Source organism: Pinus tabuliformis, chromosome 1_1, assembly GCF_031772625.1.
Source record: "Pinus tabuliformis cultivar Carrire ecotype Pingquan chromosome 1_1, CPIR1, whole genome shotgun sequence".
NCBI lineage: Eukaryota > Viridiplantae > Streptophyta > Pinopsida > Pinales > Pinaceae > Pinus > Pinus tabuliformis.
Genome location: NC_142297.1, coordinates 148,913,665 through 148,934,984, shown reverse-complemented (window position 1 = coordinate 148,934,984; position 21,320 = coordinate 148,913,665). Strand labels below are relative to the sequence as shown.

Genomic DNA, 21,320 nt, shown 5'->3' with positions numbered 1-21,320 from the left:
ATAAACTTTTTATATTTACGAGTTTAAATTATATACTTATATAACATTCAAAAATATAAATTTAATAACGAAAAATTACAAATTATATTTTACAAAAATATAATTTTAAATCGGTATTTCTCAAACAAGTTATCTTCCAAAAATAACATGATAACATAACTACGTAATAGAAACCAATTCATATTAAAATAAACTCAATTAGATATTGGATTACGAAATCGAAACACTAGAAGGATGTTTATAGCACATATTTAAGTGATAAAGTTGTATGGGTAACGATGTTATTATTTATTTAAATTTGATCATCAGTATGAATGGTTTTTCTTTCAACAAATTTATAAAAGTCACTTGTATTATTATGTTAATATTTGATATGTGAGGATGGTGGTCATAGATTGCAGGGAGAGTAGCAAAAGTACAAAAGTCACGTGCATTATTATGTTAGTATTTGATAGAATGAGGATGGCGGTGGTAGGATTACATCCATGGTAGTTTTGTGGAATTTATGGATAATGCGCACCAAGTGTGCATTGGTAGTGGAAAACCTAGTGCGTGTTGGATAATGGAAAACGTGACTCTCGGCACTACATTAATGCTTTTGTTGTGTTTTTTCCAACAGAAACTGTGTAATACCGTTTCGAATTAAAATTTGGTTGATTATTTCATTTAATATTTAAGTAATTTTATGAACATTGGGATCTGAGTAAAATCCATTTAGACTACGTATATCAATCACATAATGCACTATAATTCATCACTATTTCTATCATAATTTCAGAAGGCGGACGCTTATCATTGGAGAATGCACACAATTCATCCCTATTATTCGTAAAAATAAAAACTTCATAAAACATAAATGTTAACTAATTTAGTGAAAATAAAAACATGTTAAAACATAAATATTATTTAGGCTAGAGAAGAAACTTTGTATTTTAGCAGAGAAAAAAAAAATGTGGCGATCAACCGTGTGTCCAATCAAGAGCAGCTTTTTTCTAATAGTTTCTCTAATCCGATAAAATAAATATCTGCTAAGAGTACTTACAAAAAATATCTGGTCAGAGTTCACTGGGATGTAAAAATACCATTTCAACATGTAATCATGAGCAAGTTCTAATTCAAGGTTTTGAATCTATTTAAATGTTTAAAATTGCAGTTTAAGAAACATTTGAGATATTTCATCAGCAAATCTCTGGGACCTAGCAGACCTAAACCCCTCACGGCACTGTGCACATGTAAGGCGCTGAACCTAAATCGAGGAAATTGTGAACGGTACACAACTAGGAAGGTAATATAGGTTAATTTAAGCAACATGTTTGCCCCGTACTGTGCCTTTTCTGCATATTAGTATATTTTATTGTATGACAGACATGAATATCAGTAAGGACAACCTATGTGACAGGCCAGTTGGGAAACTGTACTCATGATTGACAAGAAGCCATGCCCTCGGGCCCGTACTTTAGATGGAAACCCTCATAGGAGGGTATCAGAGTATGGACTCTTTCCCAAATAAATGAAGAGACCATTAGGTTAAAAGAGGATATCGAATATTTCTGCTAATTTCTTTTGGTCTCTCTGGTATTTTAATGGGCTACCGTTAGATGCGATTATTGGGTTCTCATCGAGAAAGCTGTTCTGCCTTCCCCACCTGAGATTTCAGTGATTGTTGGGAGGGAAAAGAGAAAAAAGAGGAGATCAAGAATGGTGAGGGGAAAAATCCAGATGAAGAGGATTGAGAATACCGCCAGCAGGCAGGTTACATTTTCCAAGCGTAGGAATGGATTGCTGAAGAAAGCTTACGAGCTCTCGGTTCTCTGCGATGCAGAAGTTGGACTTATGATTTTCTCGCCAGGAGGAAAGCTCTATGAATTCGCCAATACCAGGTATAGCTGCTTGCGTATTTACCCTAACTGGGCTGATAGATTATTTTTTCTGTTCGTGTTTATTTTTTTCTTGTGGGTTTGTTTTTTAAATTTCAAGAAGTTCGTTGGCTGATTGATTTGTAAACGGCATTTGCCTTTACAACAAAGGCCGAGCTGTCGACTACGCAATGGTCCAACCAAACAATTATCGAGCCGTTCTTTTTTATTTTTGAAGTTAAGGGTTTTTTATGGAGACCGGTTGTGTTCCCAATAAAATATAGTTGTGTGGTCGAGCTTAGTTACAACTGTTGCTTTATGTTACTGGTTTATTCTAATGGCGATTTTATATTGGTGGGGTTGTAGATGGATCAAACTTAAAAATATACCTGCAAACACACATAAAGCTGAATAGATATGAAATAGCACCTCTTAGTTGTATTGTACAAATAGGCAGGCTTAGTGAACTAATCTGAATGGTAGTTAGCCCATATGAAAATGGTTGACCGCCCCTCATGACGCTGGCCATTGGTAACGAAGCATTCTAGTCTGATAAGGCAAGCCATTATCGTACTCTAATGCTAGTATGCAGCATAATTATTTCTGTTGGTTGCACCCGTTCGTTGATCTTGTTAGGATGTTATTGTTTCATATTTGCAACTGTATATGGTCTATCTTAATTTAGCATTTGTACATGCCGTTCGGTCGTCTATCTATTAGAAGTTTTGAATGTTTTTTCCGTTTAATGGTTCTGTTGGTGTTACAAGTTTGAATTGCAAAAAAATAACAAAAACTAAATTTCCAAAATAAAATAAAATTTAAGGTATTTTGTTAAAAATTGAAAGATGTGGAGTGAATACTTTTTTAATATTTTTAAATAATTAAATAATATTATAAGTGACATCAATATTAAATGCCCAGAATGAAATCCAACTAAATTGAACTTACAAAAAATAAACGATTAAATTTCCAATTATAACACCTAGACAAAAAATAAACAATTAAATTTACAATTATAACACTTATCAAGTGATTGAAATTAGTTTCAACTAAATTGAATTAACAAAAATTAAACAATTAAATTTACCTTTATAACCCCTAACAAGTAATTGAAATTAGTTTCTACCACACACCTAACAAGTGATTGAAATTAATTTCTACCCCACATCTTTAGCAAGTGGTTGATATTTATAGTTATAACGCCTAGCAAGTGATTGAAATTAGTTTCTATTGCTGTCACAATAAGATGTAACAATCAATTTGGTTATAACGGCCAATCTGTAGACTGCGAAATCGCCAAACCAAACAATTATCCAGCCATTCTTTTGGATTTTGGAAGTTAGGGTGTTTTTGTGGAAATGACTGCGTTCCCAATAAAATTTAGTTTTGTAGTCGTGCTTAGTTACAAGTTACAACAGGTGTTTTATTTTACTGGTGTATTGTAATGGGGATTCTATATTGATGGGTTTGTAGATGGTTCAGGCTTAAAAATGTCCGAAGCTGCATCACTTTGAGGCTTGCTATAAAAATAAAGCTGACATAAAGCTGAATAGATATGAAATACTACTTCTTAGTGGTACAAATACACAGGTTCAGTAAACTAATCTAAATGGTTGTTAGCCGGGATGAAATGACCACCCCTTGTGATGCTGGCCATTGCTAAACTTGACTACCCCTCGTGATGCTGGCCATTGCTAAACGAAGCATACTAATCTGATAATGCAAACCATTATCAGACTAAGGATATGAAATGTTGCAAGTCTAGCATACTAGTCTGATAATGCAAGCGATTATCAGACTAAGCATATGAAATGTTCAAGTGGAAGTGGGAGCAGTAGGTAGCATATTTATTTCTGTTGGTTGCACAGCTATGGTACTTGGAGTTATTATTCCGGTTGATTGATCTTGGTAGCGAACTATTTTTTAGTATTTGCATCTATATATGGTGTATCTTGATTGAGCATTTGTACTATGTAATTTGCATGATATTACAAATCTGAGTTGTAAACTCTTTGGAATACATTCCTGAATCTGATGTGTAATTTTTGAGGGTGTCATATCTGTAATAAAAAGCAATTTAAACCAAGAAAAAACTTTAATTTTTTTTTAATGATATCCGTTGACTGGCTGATTTGTTAACGGTATTTGCTTTCGCAATAATATATAACCATCCATCGTAGTAGTTATAACGACCAAAAAATTATCTAGCCGTTATTTTGGATTTTCAAAGTTTAGGATTTTTTTTTTTTATGGAGACGGCATCGTTACCAATAAAATTTTAGTGTGGTAGGCGTGCTTAGTTACAACAGCTGTTTTATGTTGCTGGTTTATTCTAATGGGGATTTTATATTGATGGGGTTGTAGATGGTTCAAACTTAATAATATCCTAAGATACATTATTTTGTGAGGCTTGCTAGAAAATTAAAACTAAGTGGACATATCAGGAAGATATAAAACAGCGCCTCGGGGTGGTACAAATAGACAGGCTCAGTCATCTAATCTAAATGGTAGTTAGCCGGGATGAAAATGGTTACCCCTCATAATGCTTATTTCTGTTGGTTGCACAGCTATGGTACTTGGAGTTGCAACTGTATATTGTCTACCTTATTGAGCAATTGTAGATGGGGTTATAGATCTTCTAAAAAAATTTCGATATTGAATGTTTAAATATTAAAAATTAATAAAAAGTAAAGGTTTATAATTAATGTTGTGATAAATTAGGTGAAATGTGAAATCATATTTTTTTTGTTTTAATATTTTTTAAAATAAATTTGACTAATTTTATCTTAAAAGAGTAAGAATTTATTTCAATTTATTTTTTATTTAGGCAAAAGCTTAATAAATAAGCAAATTCAACTTTTTTTTAATCGAAATTTTGATTAGAATTAATCAATTTATTAAATTTAAAAAAAAAGATTTAATCAATCTTGATTGAATGTGCTTGTGTAATTTTGATTACAATCAATCTATTATATTTAAAAAAATATAAAAACTTAATCAATCTTGATTGAATGTGCTTGTATAGTAGGTTAATAATTAGATGATCTCAATTTATAACGGTAATTTTTTTCTCAAATCTATATATTTTTTTAAGAAGTTATGATAATAATATCAAATTCAAACGAACAATTTTAAAACAAAATAATCAAATTTTCAAAAAATAAGTCTAGTATTGAAATTTTTCTTATTTCAACAAATTATATATTCACTTATTTTCTCACTCCATTATTTATTGGCTTTTATAAATTAAAAAAAGAAGGTACGTAAAAGTAAAATTAATTTGGTCCGTCACATTCTTTTTTTCGAATTCTTTATAAATCTCAAAAAAAAAACATAAGTAAAGAGTTTTAGGTGGGCCAAATTGTATTTTGTTTATTTAATTTTTTCGGGTTTTTTATAAATCTCAAAAATAAAGAAAAACATAAGTAAAGAGTTTTAGGTGGGCCAAACTGTATTTTGTTTATTTTTTACAAAAGGAAAGTAAGATATTTCTATTATTGATAATCTCACAAATAAAATAAAAAAGTATGTTAATATGTTTTGTTTTGTTTTGTTAAAGATATGATTTTTTGATAATGAAGTTGCAGAGTTGTTATGAAAAAAAAGAGGAGTTGGTTTTTTCTATACATTTAATACATTCTTGAATAGTCTTCTTAGCCACACTGCTTGACAAGTTGCTGAAGTTGCAACTACATAGTCAACTTCCGTAGAAGATATTGAAACAATGGGTTGTTTCTTGGATGCCCATGAGATAATAATGGTTTCAAGGTGAAAAACATACCTTGTGGTGCTTTTCTATCTAAATAACTTGAAAGAAAGCAATCTTCAGAATGTGTGTAGAACAAGCCATTGTCTGATGTGCCTGCAACATATCATAAGATCCCTTTTGCATACTTCCAATGAGAAATCTTTGGTGATTGCATAAAATTGATATGATATCAGGTCTAGTTGCGATGAGATGCAACAAACTACTAACTAGACTTTCATACAATGTGGAATCAAGTGGTAGTGCTACGTCTTGTTTGTTGAGCTTGATGCCTGTAGCAATTAGTGTGATCATTCTGAACTTTTGGAGGATTTCAGTGGCATATTTTTGTTGACAAACAAAAATGCCATTAACAGATTGCTGAATTTCAATGCCTAAGAAGTATTTCATGAGCCCTAGATCAGTGATATCAATCTCTGTTTGCATTGTCGCTTTGAATTCTTCTAACATAATATTGCATGTATAAAGTAGATCATCAAAGCCAAACAATGACAATTTTATCTTCATGAGTTTTGGTATATAGAGTTGGTTCACGGTTTCTTCTCCAAAACCACTTTTGCTGAGATAAGTCGGGGAGCTTGTTTCAAGGCCTATAAGGCTTTCTCCAAATTGTACACCTTATGCTCCTGTCCTGGAACTTCAAAACTTCTTCTTGCAATATACCATTTAAGAAAGCAAAATTTACATCAAGTTGAAAAACTTTCCATTTGTGTTGAATTATTGTTGGCATAATAGTTTTGACAGTGTCTAACCTTGCGACTAGAGCAAAGGTTTCACCATAGTCAATACCAAGTTATTGTGATAATCTTTTGGCAGCCATCCTTGCCTTATGTTTTTCAATTTCTCCTTTTTCATTCAGTTTGGTCTTGTATACCCACTTTAAACCAATGCTAGTTTTATCTCTTGGGAGATCAACCAATTCCGAAGTCTCATTCATCTCTATGGAAGTGATTTCTTGATTCATTGCATCAACCGAATATTTTTCCTTGACTACCTCTTCAAAATGGGTTGGTTGACAAGAAAGAAATGCAAATAGATTCTGCTAATCAAAGTCATGTTCCTACTCATATCTTTCTCTGATGTTTCTAGTTTTTAAATTTCTTCTGAAGATGATGAATCATTATTGGATTCATTGCTGGAAGATGTGTCATTTTAGAGTGGTATGGCTCTTCCTAAACTTGCAATCTTGGTAGCTGTGGTGTATGAATAGGTTGATTTAAAACTTAATCAATTTGATTAGACCAAGATTTAGTTTGAAAAAAATTAACATTTCTGCTTAAAGAAAACTTCTTGGTGATTAGATTATAGAGTTTATAGGCTTTTGATTGTTCACTATAGCCTACAAAAATACATATTTCACTTTTATCATCAAGCTGCTTTCATACCTACTCAGAAACATGGGAAAATGCAACAGAACCAAAAATGCGAAAGTGAGAGACATTCAGCTTCTTACCATCCCAAACTTCTTGAGGTATTGCATTTTGGACACTAGTTGTTGGAGATGTATTGAGAACATATAGTGCAGTAGAAATTTCTTCAGCCCAATAGTCATTGGACAACTTCTTCTCACGAAGCATACATCTTGCCATAGTCATTATCGACTGATTTTTCCTTTCTCCTTTCTGCTACTCCATTTTGTTGTGGAGTGTATGTTGTTGTATTTTGCATGATGATTCCTTGTTATTGACAAACAACTTTGAAGTCATTGGAATTGTATTGTCCTCCTCTATCTGCACTGAGAATAATTAAAGGCTTTCCACATTGCTTTTTATGTTTTGCTTTGAATCCTTTGAATCTTGAGAAAGTATTAGATTTACTTTTGATAAAATAAACCCACATCCTTAAGCTATAATCATCAATGAAGGTTAGAAAACAAAAACTACCACTAATAGACTTTGTTTGCATTAGGGCACATATGTCTGTATGGACTAGCCCTAAAGGCTCTTTTTCTCTAATGGAAGATGTCACAAAGCTATCTCTTTTATGCTTTGCTAGAATACATATTTTTCATTCAGAACAGGGAGAACAATCACCATAGAATGTTTCTAAAGTGGACTTAGACTCTTTAGGGGAATATGCCCATACCTAGAAGGCCATAACTGTGACTCATATATTCTTGACACATTGTGTGCAAAAGACTGTGAAAGATTTCGACTTCTAAGAGTCAATGGAAACATCTTATTCTTTATTTTTTCAACCTTTGCTATCTGTCTTTTATTGGTAGGTTTGTCATAGATATAACATGTATTCCCTTGAAATCTGACATCATAACGATGTTCCATCAATTGACCTACCCTAATGAGGTTATGCTTCAGATGTGGAACATAATAAACATCAAGTATATATTTCTGTTGATTTTGTTTAGTATGTTTAGGGACAATACCTTTCCCTTGAACTTTTATACGGGAGAGATCTCCAAGAGTAATTTATGATGTTATGGAAGCATCAAGGCAAGAAAGCAGATTTTTGTTACTTGTCATATGATCGCTGCAGCCATTTTCCATAAACCAAAGTTACTCACTGTGATTTTCTTTAGAAAGATGGCAGGAAAGAAACATGGTCTCAGAGGATTCTCAATCATTATTGGAGAGATGGACACATCCTCTTTCTTGATATTACTATTTCTTTTTCCATTCATGTTCATAATGCCCAAATTTTTTGCAGTAATAATGTTGGACATTAGATCACGGCATGTTTTCTTCTCTGTGTTTGGTTTTGTGAAGGAATCGACTGCTTTGTTGCATGATGATGTTCTTCTCTGCCTTTGCCTCATTTGCTACTACCTCTATATCCTCTGCCTTTGCCTCTGCCAAGAGAGACTTCTGTCTTAAAACCTTGTTCTAAGAAATCTTCTCCCATGTTAAGTCGTGTCTCATGTGAGAGAAGCGATCTAGCCAACTGTTCTACTGAAAGAGTTGTAATATCTTTGGATTCCAGAATGGATGTTACAACCATATCATATTCTTTGGTAGGCTTCATAGGATTTTTTCAACTATCCTCTGATCTGTAATGTTTTCACCAATAAGTTTGATTTGATTGACTATTCCCATGACTCTAGTCATGAATTGATCAAGATTCTCTGTGTTATTCATCTTCAGGTTTCAAATTCTCCTTGCAATGTTTGCAATTTAACAATCTTTAGTATTCATTGTATCAGTACCTTGGTATGCAACTTTTAGAAAATTCAAAGCTTCTTTTACTGTTGATGCACCGACTATCTTGTTGAAGATAGAGTCATCAACTAAATTCTGTATCCAACATTTTATTCTTTGTTCTTTCTTTCTCAATTCAATAGTTGTATACCTCTGATTATTGGTCATTGCTGCCCATGCTTCTTGGGTGAACTCCTCATAACCCTTGGGATAACGCAAAGGCACAACTACTTCTCCAATATTGTTATGGTAGGCACCACATTGTCGAGCCATGTGGCTGCAGTTTGAATATGCAAGCAAGTGGCAATAGAGCTGGGTGCAAATATCGGAGAAGAAAATTCTAACTTATCCCTTACGGGGACTTGGGGAGGACCCACATAATTACATGTGTGGTTGTTTCCATAGTGGATGTCTATGCGATATAGAGCTAAACTTGAGATGAAGTTGTTATTTTAGGCAAATATTAAGCACTATTCACTAAGCCATTGGGTTAGTGTTTTTTTCACTTTGTCTATTAAATATTATTGTTATTCTAAATTAATTTGGTACATGATCTTCAATATTTGCCTCGGTACATGGTCCTCAATATTTGCCTTATATTAAATGAAGCTTATAAAAAGAACAATGTACAGAAGTAATCCGCTTGAGCTAGTTTTTGCAGAGCTTTCTGTTTCAAATGTAAATACATCAAATTTGGGTTGCTTAAATATGGCTCAAACTCCTAATCAATAGATTTGAATCATCATAGTAAATAACATATTTATTTTGAAATAGAGTTTTAAGAATTTTTATTTAATTATCAAATAGATATTAATAAATGATAAGAAATTAGTTGTATAAAATATTTTAAGTGGTGTGCTTAAATGCGTGTCGATATGATTTAAACGTCAATCCAGCAAATTCCAATAATAGATATTCGTTCAATAAAATTTTCTATCACAATTCAAGGTTGAATAGTGGTGGATTTGACTGACAGATTTCTCAAACATATTCCACGGCTTTTCATGACAATTTGATGATCGTCGATGTGTAAACTGAGTTGTGGGGATATGAGTATTACATGGAAAATTTATTACATCGTTATTTAATGACACAGAGTTGTCTGACACAAGCACCCATAGATCCCTTGAATTGGATGTTATTTAGATAAGCCACCCTTGCTTCGTATCTGAAACAATAATCTTCAGTTTTTATAGAAGACATAGAATGGGACGTGGAGCAGGGATTATGTTCTTAGGACTAAAGAGATTTGAGATGCATTTCCTTTTGCTTGATATCTCACATTCAACATACAATGAAAAAATTCGCAAAACATATGAAAAAACAATTGCATCTCAAAGAATGATTATTTTTGTTAATGTGATAAGCAATAATGTGAATTGTTACCATATGACCATAAAATTATCAGATCTCTCAGGTTTTAAGAGGTTCTCATCCGATGTTAAGGAAAATGAACATAACTGAGCATGGAGGTATAAATCATAAATTGTGCATGTGTGCAAGAAGGAGGACGTGGCTTCGGTGTATGGGATGGAGGTGGATTGTATGCATGGTTACCATATTAAAACGTTGATTTGGTAGTGGGGTTTGCAAGTGACTTTATCTTGTGATTATTACCATTGTCGGCTGTGTCTGAACCATGCGAGCTAGAGAACTAATTACATTTTGAAACTCCATGAATCTTACGTGGATTTGGATGAACCTTCCTCATTGATTTGTTTTTGTGAAGGCTACAACCCTATAGGGAGAATTTTTGGGGAAAGTTTTCCATTTTTTCATGACCAAAGCGTGATTAGAGAACTAGTCGGGGTAGCTGGAGTTCTTGGAGGCACAACTATGAGACCTCCTTCTTGAAGACCCCTAAAAGAGGAGATAATTCAAGGGATTGAAGTGAGGAGAACATAACACACCTTGTTTGGTTGTGCAGGCCTAGGGGGAAGAAATTGTTGTTGGAATTGCTTCTTGAATTTGGTACAATAGCTTAAACATTTTTGTGTTAATTGGGAGACTTAGTTGACTTACATAATTTTTACCCTAATGGTGTCACAATTCAAACATAGGGGTGACCTACTATTCAAAGAGGTAAAACAACAATGTGTATGTTTAGGCAAAATTTCTAAGGTATGTTTAAGGTAAGTGTTGTCGTTATGTGCTTTTTATGCTATGCAAAAATGTGTTATTTTATGTGCTTATAATATTTTTTATAATATGTGTGTGTCTAATTATGAATTTCATCCATGGAACCATGGGTTTGTTAGTACTATATACATGTTTCATGTGTGTGACATATTATCACATGGTGGCATCACAGGTTAGACTAGGTACAAGGAAATGTTATAGTTGGTATTTGAGACCTATTGGGCATAACTAATTATGGTATGATAATATTAGTATGTGCGGTTAAATAATTTTAAAATAATAGCTTTTATTCAAGTGGTATTGCAGTAAAATATCCCTAAAGGTGAGTTTACGGTGTGTTAAAACCTCAACAAGCTATCCTCTTCGCTTTAGGTCACTTGCCCTCTACCTCGAGGGAGATATTCCTAATAGGATTATGAAGGAGAATAATGACTTAGGGACTAGTTCAAGTGGGATTATCCTTGGAAAATCATTTCCTTTTAGGTTTTTTTAAATTTTAGAATAGGTGATGAAAGGGAGTAGACCTAAGTGTTAAATTGAACAAGAACAATGGAGCTATGGTGAGTCAAAGAGATTGATGGAGGGAATAATAAACTTCATAAAAATTATTCTATTTCATTCCAAAATTGCAACCTATAGATTAAAAACCAAGAGGAAGTGTAGTCCCCCATACAATGAAGACCATCAATGGAAATCAAGGCCAAAAAAGAATAGATTCTAAATGGAACAATTTTTACCAAATAGATCAATAATTGTGTGATAATCATACTTAATACTAGTTTCTATTGTTCCAAGATGGATAAACAAAACCAACAAAGGAAGAAGGTGAGGAATTACCCTAAAATGTCATCCTTCCAAGAGATAGAATTAATCTTTCAATGGGTTGATCTAGGTAGCTTGTAGAGACTTGAACATTTCACCATCAACCTTGATGCACCAAATAATAACTAAGAAAGAGAATATTGACAAATTTACAACCATCATCTATAAAAAAAGACACGCTTACACAAATATATGCACCAAGAAGTATATGTTGATCAATATCCAAGGAGTGGAAACCCCAAATATCCATTGATGACTTATAATGAAGAAGGGAAAATCTATATATAATGTGTTCCTTTAAAATAAAATAACAATCTCTCGTGTGATTTCATTATATCTAGCATAGGGAAGGTTACAATAAAAAAGGGGTGGGAAAGCCACATGTACAATAACCCATGTGAAATATCCCCAAAAGATGTTGGCATCTCCATTAATGAAAAAATGAAACTACCTAAAGTGAAAATTTTAGCCTCGAAAGGGGTATATTTCCAACAAAATCCTCAAAGAATGAAAATATATCGTTAGGTTGTAAGAGAGCCAAATAGGTCTAAACGTGCGAAAACAAGGTTGTGATGACTGAGTAATGCATCCTATAGGGTATATATCCTTCAAATCAGGGAACATATGCCTCAAAATGTGAGAACAACTTGATAGATCCAATATCTAGGATGCAACATGACATGATAAGCCTAATGCATGAAGAGGTAACCGCAAAATATTTTGACATATGGTTTGGGAAACATGAATTGCCTCTTGATATGTGAATGTGATGATGTCATGGGAATTGATGATCACCTTGGGTACTATTAATATGGCCAAACATCAAGATGAATCAAAATGATCAAGAGGGGCCACACCACATCATATGATGCATCCACATGATCAAACACTCTAGATTATCATAATCCATGGAACCAAATATGAACCTCAATTGTCTGAACCTCACAAAAATCATGAGGGGTAGTGAAGAAATTCACTGGTAGTAACCCTTTGTCAAATACTACGTAACAAGTGGGAAATTTGAATATCATTGTTAAATTAGGCCATGGAAATGACTCCCTTTGATGGATGATAATTGGGCATTAAGGATAAATTAATAATTTCTCTTCTTATAGTTGTCTAAATTTTGTGGATGAGGATTTTCGAACCTTTAGAATCATGAAATTAGGTTTTCAAAGGAATCACATCTGAAGGAGTGCATTTAAATATGTTGATGATTTCCTACATGCTAAGGGAGGGTCACCAATCTACATATTATGGAAGGCTCCCTCATCAGTTACTCAAGATCATTTTTTTGAAAAGTGGGAATTTGTAGGAGTATTCATTTATGGGAATATTGTGATGTATTCTATAGTCCTCTATCTCAATTGTCCTTAATTGATGTTAGAATGTGTCTTTTGAATCAGTGCATCCAAACTGCATTAAATTTATTGTGTTGGAGTAGCCTACTAATCAACAAATTTATAAGATGGTGAACATTTGATTTTCTTGAAGTACTTATATATCAATGTGCCTATATTCTATATTTTGTTCAAGGTGAAATGACACTAGGGAAGATTTCAAAAGACTTTAGATGTGGCTAAAAAAGAATGCAATGTTGTGTCACTATAGGGTATCTTACAAAGTAGTTGGACCTTCAACTTGTCCAGTAGTATTCCATCTAGAAACAAATATGGATGAAGCATATCCATCATAAGTTAGATTATTTTCTAGGATTATGGAGAAAATAAATTTTTTAATAGTTGAAAACATAATAAAATGTGTATCCATGGGCCATTTTGATGCATTTGTTAATAAAATCCGAAAGAAATTATAACATGTAGATTTTCGGAACAAACATATTTCTAGACAATTTTGGAAGAAGATTGTATTCATGTTTTTGAAACGTCTAATGTCTTATGGAAGATGTCATCTATAATATGAATTTTGTGTAAAATACAACAAAACTTAACATCCATGGAAATTGATTATGCAAATTATGTTTATCTACTCTATGAAACTTCTCTAGCTCTAAAGGAGGAGAAATAATATTCAAAATGGAACCATTATTTTATCATTACTAAAATAATTTCTAGTATAAGGGAATACCAGCTTGTCCTAGTCCATGCCTTGCCAAAGCTCCTCAATTTGGTGTCAAATAGTTCGAATTTTTCTTCCCATTGTTAAATATGCACCCTTTGGTCCATCAGGAATTCCATGGTTAATGAAAGGCATGTTTGCAATTGATTAAACTTCAACTGAAGCTAAATAATCTCCCCTTGGAGGGATTGAATCTCCAACCCCACTTTGTGCTATTTATAACCTTGATACATACCTCAACTCTTAGACACTGTGCAATTTTGTGCAATAAGTACAAATTTTAGATAGCCTTTTGAATATTAGACTAGGATACCATGGAGCTAATGACATACATTCCCATGAGAATGATGAACTATAATATGATTACCATAGTGACAAGGAAGACTGTCAGCAGCCATAGGGGTAGAATTTCCAATCAATGATATGAAATTCACTTAGAGAAGACAATGTTTGGGATGCCTCACTCACTGCCTTGGCTGAGCGATTTTCATGCTATCAACCACCATCCTTGATGTCCTGACAGAGTAATTTATATAATTTCCTCGCCTTCTGTCTTATTGACCTCTTACATAGTACTAGGCTAATCTATGGTGCGATATGACACATGATGACATTTCAAATTGCCATATCCCCACCATTGAAGGTGAAATTGAGCTAACTTGACTCCCATGTTGCCACCCAAAGGAATTGGAGGAATATGTCTCAAGGGCCTTCAATAATGATAATTGAGCTACACCAACTAAGCCATCTTATCAACTAAATATCATATTGAAGACAATTGTAGCAGACTATCTTAAAGTATCAACGTAGTCACCATGAGGTTTGCACAATTCATATTACCCTGTGTGATAGGGAGCCAATGATGCAAACCATTGTATATGTCTCAACCAATTTCCTTAGAAAAATGTGCCATTGATTGCCCCTACTCCTTGCTTAGATTCATGTAGTTGAGGGATAGGATAAAAACCGACCCTCATTAATGACGAGGATACAAAGTTCCAATGTGGTGACCTTTGTTGTCCTTTGTTGACAATTCGTGGCTAAAGAAATATGTGAAAGCATCTATGTAAAGGGTGTGCTCTAATAAATGGTTGGTTCTTGCATAAAACTCGGTTTATGTAAATAATCCTTATTCTTTTAAAGATCAACCAAAGTGTTGATTTCCAACAGTAAAAACATACAATCTTTTAAGAATATTTATTGAAGAATGAAAGAAACATAAGATGATTGATAGATATTTAATCTGAATATTAATTATCTGACGGGAACAAAAATCACATAGAAGATATCCCATAACTAAATTAATACATACAGGAATTGTATAGAAAACAACAATCTACAAATTGCATGGTAATCAAAACAAATAAAAAATTTGCTTAATTAACCCAGTATTGAACATAACTTTGCCAGGGGATGTCAGGGAGGTTAATACTCAACCCAACCTTTCCCAGTTATCTATAGAATCTTAATGTATGGAAGAGATAAAGAATGCAACATGAGAAGCAATAACAAGTTAAAAAATGATGCCATAAGTTGAAAACAATAGTTGGGCATGAAATCCCCCCACAACATGTTTTGGGGCTCAAATCCCAAGTTTTGGCCAAATGTATTGTATGACTTCGCGAATTGCGGGCACGGAGTATGAGTATAGGTTAAGTAATAGGGTTGTCTGGCCTAAAGTATTGTAATGTAATGTAAAGTCATGTTGGCCTACCCATGCTCCGCGGACCATGGGATTGTATAAATAGAGCGAGGCTCTAAGTTGTGAAGGAGGGAACAAGGAAGAGAGAAGAATACGAATGGTTCAAGCATAGAGTAAGAGTCTGAGATATTGGGTCGCAGTAGTAGGAAGAGGCTTTGCAGTTGAGTGCGCAGAGGCCTAGTAGAGTCCGCAGCTGAGTGCGCGGACCCCTGCAGTTGAGTGCGCAGGGCGGTGTCAAGTCTGTAATCTTGATCGAAGGATAAAAAAGAGAAATTGATTTCTATTTCTATGTATATTCTTGTGCATTGCCTTCTTTACATTTATTCTATTTTATTTATCACGCGCACTGATATGATTGCTGGATATGTTGTAATAATCACTAGTCTTACACAAATAAGTTAAGTAGTCACGTAATAACAGATTAAATAGCAAGGAATTGGGGTATAATATGGGTTGCGCCCCGAGTAGGGCTGCGCGGAAGTAGCATCACAGGTTGCGAAGGAATAACTAGTGCGCGCAGGGTCAAACCGTGGACCTCCAGAAGCTAATCAGACACCCCTAGGGTGAGGAAACCTGGTTCTGGCACCCTCCCATACTACTGCGGGTGAGACCGCAGTTTGCGCTCCACGGATTGTTGTCGAAAGGGCCAGTGGTATCGGGATTTGCTTGGCTAAATCACCGCTAAACATGGGTCAGGGCCATACAAGTGAACAAATGGTTCCATTGCGGGGACCGGGATCTGCATAAGGGATGTCTAATGCCGTGCCACTAGAATCCAACAAAGAAAGAAATTGAAGAGTGGTTGGACAAGAAGATTCACGAGTTAGCGGCGCAGGAAAACAAAATTCCGTGAGTAACTAAGGAACAATGGTTGGAGCGCTACTTGTATATGGAAATCCACAAAATTTTATTTGCATCCTTTCCTTTTGAGCTGTATGAGTGGATCACGAAGTTAGCAGACAACCAGGGAAGGTGTAGGCTCGACAAACCAATAGTGTGGACTCTGGAATTAGTGCGCAGACTAGAAGCGTCAGGAGATAAGATCGCACGAGTTGTGGACCATTGGCTCAACCGAATAATAGGAGGATTTATCACTGAGTTTGCGGTAGACATGACCATCAGCTATAGTGAGGCAGAGCGACGTTTCCTCAAGGGATCGCGAGGTAAGTATATTAAATATTTGAACACTTGGATTAAGATGCTATTGTGTGAAAAGTGGGTTATGCGAATAAATTAATGTTCAGAGCTACGCGAAGTGGGAAGATCTACAGAAGTGGAGGTAGCGAAGACTTAGAAACTAGTCCCTTAATTTCACCCTCGCAGGAGAGCGAGGAAGAGCTCGCGAAAGTTTCTCCGAGAAGCGCGGTTAGTGTGATAAGGCAGTGAATTCCGTGTTTACCACCTCCACCCACACTGCCACTCATCTCACCCTCCTCACCTCCATCTCCACCCACCCCACCTCCGCCACAACCGCAGTTCAGTATGGCGAGTGTGATCAAACTACCGGTATTCAGAGTAGGGAATGAAGATCCAGACCAATTCTGGTTTGTGGTAAGAGCAGTATGGGAAGCACAAGGCGTTGTAGATGAAAATATTAAGAAGGCTACGCTGGTGGGCATGCTGTAGGATCGTGCATTAACATGGTATATCAAGCATTCTAATGACCACCCAAATGCAGGAATCGTAGAAATCCAGGCCGCGTTGAAGAGGGAATTTAGCAGGCCAAAATCAGAAACACAATCAATCATCCGGTTTAAGGAGATCGTGATGCTCTCGGGCGAGACCCCCTGGGATATAGACCAAAGGCTGAAGAGTATGATTGGTGAAGCCTATATGACGTTGATAGATGGACAACATTGCGAATGGTTTCTGGCATCACTTATGCCACAATTAAGGACGGCGCTGTCACAGCAAAAAATTTCCGCCTAGGCCGAAGCATTGGAGATGGCAATGAGATTACATGAGACCCCCATAAAAGATCCTGTCTTGGGAATCTAATAAATCCACGTGAAACTGCGGAATCTGTGTCTGGAAATGAAAATTTGAAATAGGACAGGACACCTCAGTTAGAGGCATGAGGAGGTATGGTGCATAAAATGCAAAGACCAAGGGCACGACGAGGACCATAGTTCAGTGCTTGCGAACTACTTGGCAGGAGGAGCGCTGATGTCGTTAATACTCGAGGCACATGTAGGGCCAAGCGCAGCGCCTGCATTATGGTGCACGATTTGTGAGATAGGAGGAAAACACGCTACGGATAATTGTCCTCTGTTTCAGAAACACAATCAATCATCCGGTTTAAGGAGATCGTGATGCTCTCGGGCGAGACCCCCTGGGATATAGACCAAAGGCTGAAGAGTATGATTGGTGAAGCCTATATGACGTTGATAGATGGACAACATTGCGAATGGTTTCTGGCATCACTTATGCCACAATTAAGGACGGCGCTGTCACAGCAAAAAATTTCCGCCTAGGCCGAAGCGTTGGAGATGGCAATGAGATTACATGAGACCCCCATAAAAGATCCTGTCTTGGGAATCTAATAAATCCACGTGAAACTGCGGAATCTGTGTCTGGAAATGAAAATTTGAAATAGGACAGGACACCTCAGTTAGAGGCATGAGGAGGTATGGTGCATAAAATGCAAAGACCAAGGGCACGACGAGGACCATAGTTCAGTGCTTGCGAAGGCACATGTAGGGCCAAGCGCAGCACCTGCATTAATACTCGAGGCACATGTAGGGCCAAGCGCAGCGCCTGCATTAATACTCGAGGCACATGTAGGGCCAAGCGCAGCGCCTGCATTAATACTCGAGGCACATGTAGGGCCAAGCGCAGCGCCTGCATTATGGTGCACGATCTGTGAGATAGGAGGAAAACACGCTACGGATAATTGTCCTCTGTTTCAGAAACACAATCAATCATCCGGTTTAAGGAGATCGTGATGCTCTCGGGCGAGACCCCCTGGGATATAGACAAAGGCTGAAGAGTATGATTGGTGAAGCCTATATGACGTTGATAGATGGACAACATTGCGAATGGTTTCTGGCATCACTTATGCCACAATTAAGGACGGCGCTGTCACAGCAAAAAATTTCCGCCTAGGCCGAAGCGTTGGAGATGGCAATGAGATTACATGAGACCCCCATAAAAGATCCTGTCTTGGGAATCTAATAAATCCACGTGAAACTGCGGAATCTGTGTCTGGAAATGAAAATTTGAAATAGGACAGGACACCTCAGTTAGAGGCATGAGGAGGTATGGTGCATAAAATGCAAAGACCAAGGGCACGACGAGGACCATAGTTCAGTGCTTGCGAACTACTTGGCAGGAGGAGCGCTGATGTCGTTAATACTCGAGGCACATGTAGGGCCAAGCGCAGCGCCTGCATTATGGTGCACGATCTGTGAGATAGGAGGAAAACACGCTACGGATTTATCACTGAGTTTGCGGTAGACATGACCATCAGCTAAAGTGAGGCAGAGCGACGTTTCCTCAAGGTATCGCGAGGTAAGTATATTAAATATTTGAACACTTGGATTAAGATGCTATTGTGTGAAAAATGGGTTATGCGAATAAATTAATGTTCAGAGCTACGCGAAGTGGGAAGATCTAAAGAAGTGGAGGTAGCGAAGACTTAGAAACTAGTCCCTTAATTTCACCCTCGCAGGAGAACGAGGAAGAGCTCGCGAAAGTTTCTCCAAGAACCGCGGTTAGTGTGATAAGGCAGTGAATTCCGCGTTTACCACCTCCACCCACACTGCCACTCATCTCACCCTCCTCACCTCCATCTCCACCCACCCCACCTCCGCCACAACCGCAGTTCAGTATGGCGAGTGTGATCAAACTACCGGTATTCAGAGTAGGGAATGAAGATCCAGACCAATTCTGGTTTGTGGTAAGAGCAGTATGGGAAGCACAAGGCGTTGTGGATGAAAATATTAAGAAGGCTACGCTGGTGGGCATGCTGTAGGATCGTGCATTAACATGGTATATCAAGCATTCTAATGACCACCCAAATGCAGGAATCGTAGAAATCCAGGCCGCGTTGAAGAGGGAATTTAGCAGGCCAAAATCAGAAACACAATCAATCATCGGGTTTAAGGAGATCGTGATGCTCTCGGGCGAGACCCCTGGGATCTAGACCAAAGGCTGAAGAGTATGATTGGTGAAGCCTATATGACGTTGATAGATGGACAACATTGCGAATGGTTTCTGGCATCACTTATGCCACAATTAAGGACGGCGCTGTCACAGCAAAAAATTTCCGCCTAGGCCGAAGCGTTGGAGATGGCAATGAGATTACATGAGACCCCCATAAAAGATCCTGTCTTGGGAATCTAATAAATCCACGTGAAACTGCGGAATCTGTGTCTGGAAATGAAAATTTGAAATAGGACAGGACACCTCAGTTAGAGGCATGAGGAGGTATGGTGCATAAAATGCAAAGACCAAGGGCACGACGAGGACCATAGTTCAGTGCTTGTGAACTACTTGGCAGGAGGAGCGCTGATGTCGTTAATACTCGAGGCACATGTAGGGCCAAGCGCAGCGCCTGCATTATGGTGCACGATCTGTGAGATAGGAGGAAAACACGCTATGGATAATTGTCCTGCAGGTTGGTAGGCCATGATGAATGCACCTGTCGAAGCTATGAACTAATGATGGATTGGACTGTTGCCTACAGGGTGTAGACTAAAACGTGAGCCCTTGACCTAAATGCAGGGATGGCGCGCGCTGGATTTCAGGGGCGCGGTCGAGGTGGAGGTGGAATGGGACCAAGAAGGGGTTGTGGACAACTAATTTGTTACAATTACAGAGGGCCAATGCACTATGCCTGCGATTGCACAAACCCGACAAGAACATCATGTTGGTACTGTACTCAGTTTGATCATGAGGCAGAACACTGCCCTGCGCTGATAGCGAGGATGCGTGAAAAGGGGGTACTACAGCCCCCTCCTACTTAGAATTTACAGATGACGAGGTCTGAGCAGTACGAAGAAGACCCAAATGTAAAAATGATGCTGAGGAGCGGTATGAAAACTAGGGATGATAAAGAGAAGCAGCTAGAAGAAAGTGCGTGGGTTTGCAAGGCTCCTACAAAGGAACCCGAATTTGATTTAGAACTCGCAAAGGAGACATTCATGGAAGCTAAGAAAAGCTTCATGGAGGCCTCCACTTCGAGTAGTAAGGATCAACTAGAATTAGGGATGGATCCTTCAATGCTCACTACCTTTCTGGAGATATGCATGAAACCGCTACACAACAATAAGGTAGTCAAAGGACTACAGGAACTTATCACTAGGTGTGCAGGGTCAGGAAAACCATGCGTGGTCCAAAAACTTGGAAAGCATGCACTGCGTATAGGAAGGGAAATGAGGTTGACTGCGCAAATCGGCGAGTATGAAATGGATCACGTAATCCTGGATCTGGATTCGGAAACAAATGTACTACCAAAACAAACATGGGAACACATGGGAAAATCCGCGCTGCAATGGTCCCCTATTTAGTTACAAATGGCGAACCAATAGAATATTTTTCCCATGGGAAGATTGCAAGGGGTAATGGTAGACATTGATGGTGCGAGCACGCAGGTGGATTTTGAAGTGATAGAGATTGTCAATGACAATCATCCCTATCCGCACTACTAGGAATAGATTGGGCCACCAATATGAACGAAGTCATAAATCTGAAGAAGCGCAAAATGATCTTTAAGAAAAAGTCACTACGCGTGGTAGTACCGCTAGATCCAGCTGAAGGAGCATGATACACTAAACCAGTGCGCGGCGATGATAGTGATGACG

The 21,320-nt window shown here is 37.0% G+C and overlaps 1 protein-coding gene across 3 annotated transcripts in view; it reads left to right on the top strand.

Moving 5' to 3' along the window:
• The first annotated feature begins 1,401 nt into the window (after window positions 1-1,401).
• The window catches only part of LOC149212051 (MADS-box protein SOC1-like), a 310,257-nt gene continuing 290,338 nt past the window's right edge, over window positions 1,402-21,320 (top strand). The window contains exon 1 of one of the 3 annotated variants that reach the window (XM_089391668.1): window positions 1,402-1,880. In XM_089391668.1, coding sequence (XP_089247794.1) covers window positions 1,699-1,880 — 182 coding nt within the window. In that variant the 5' untranslated portion in view covers window positions 1,402-1,698. The remainder of the gene's footprint in view (window positions 1,881-21,320) is intronic. The other 2 variants (XM_089391669.1, XM_089391667.1) reach the window with 2 other exon arrangements.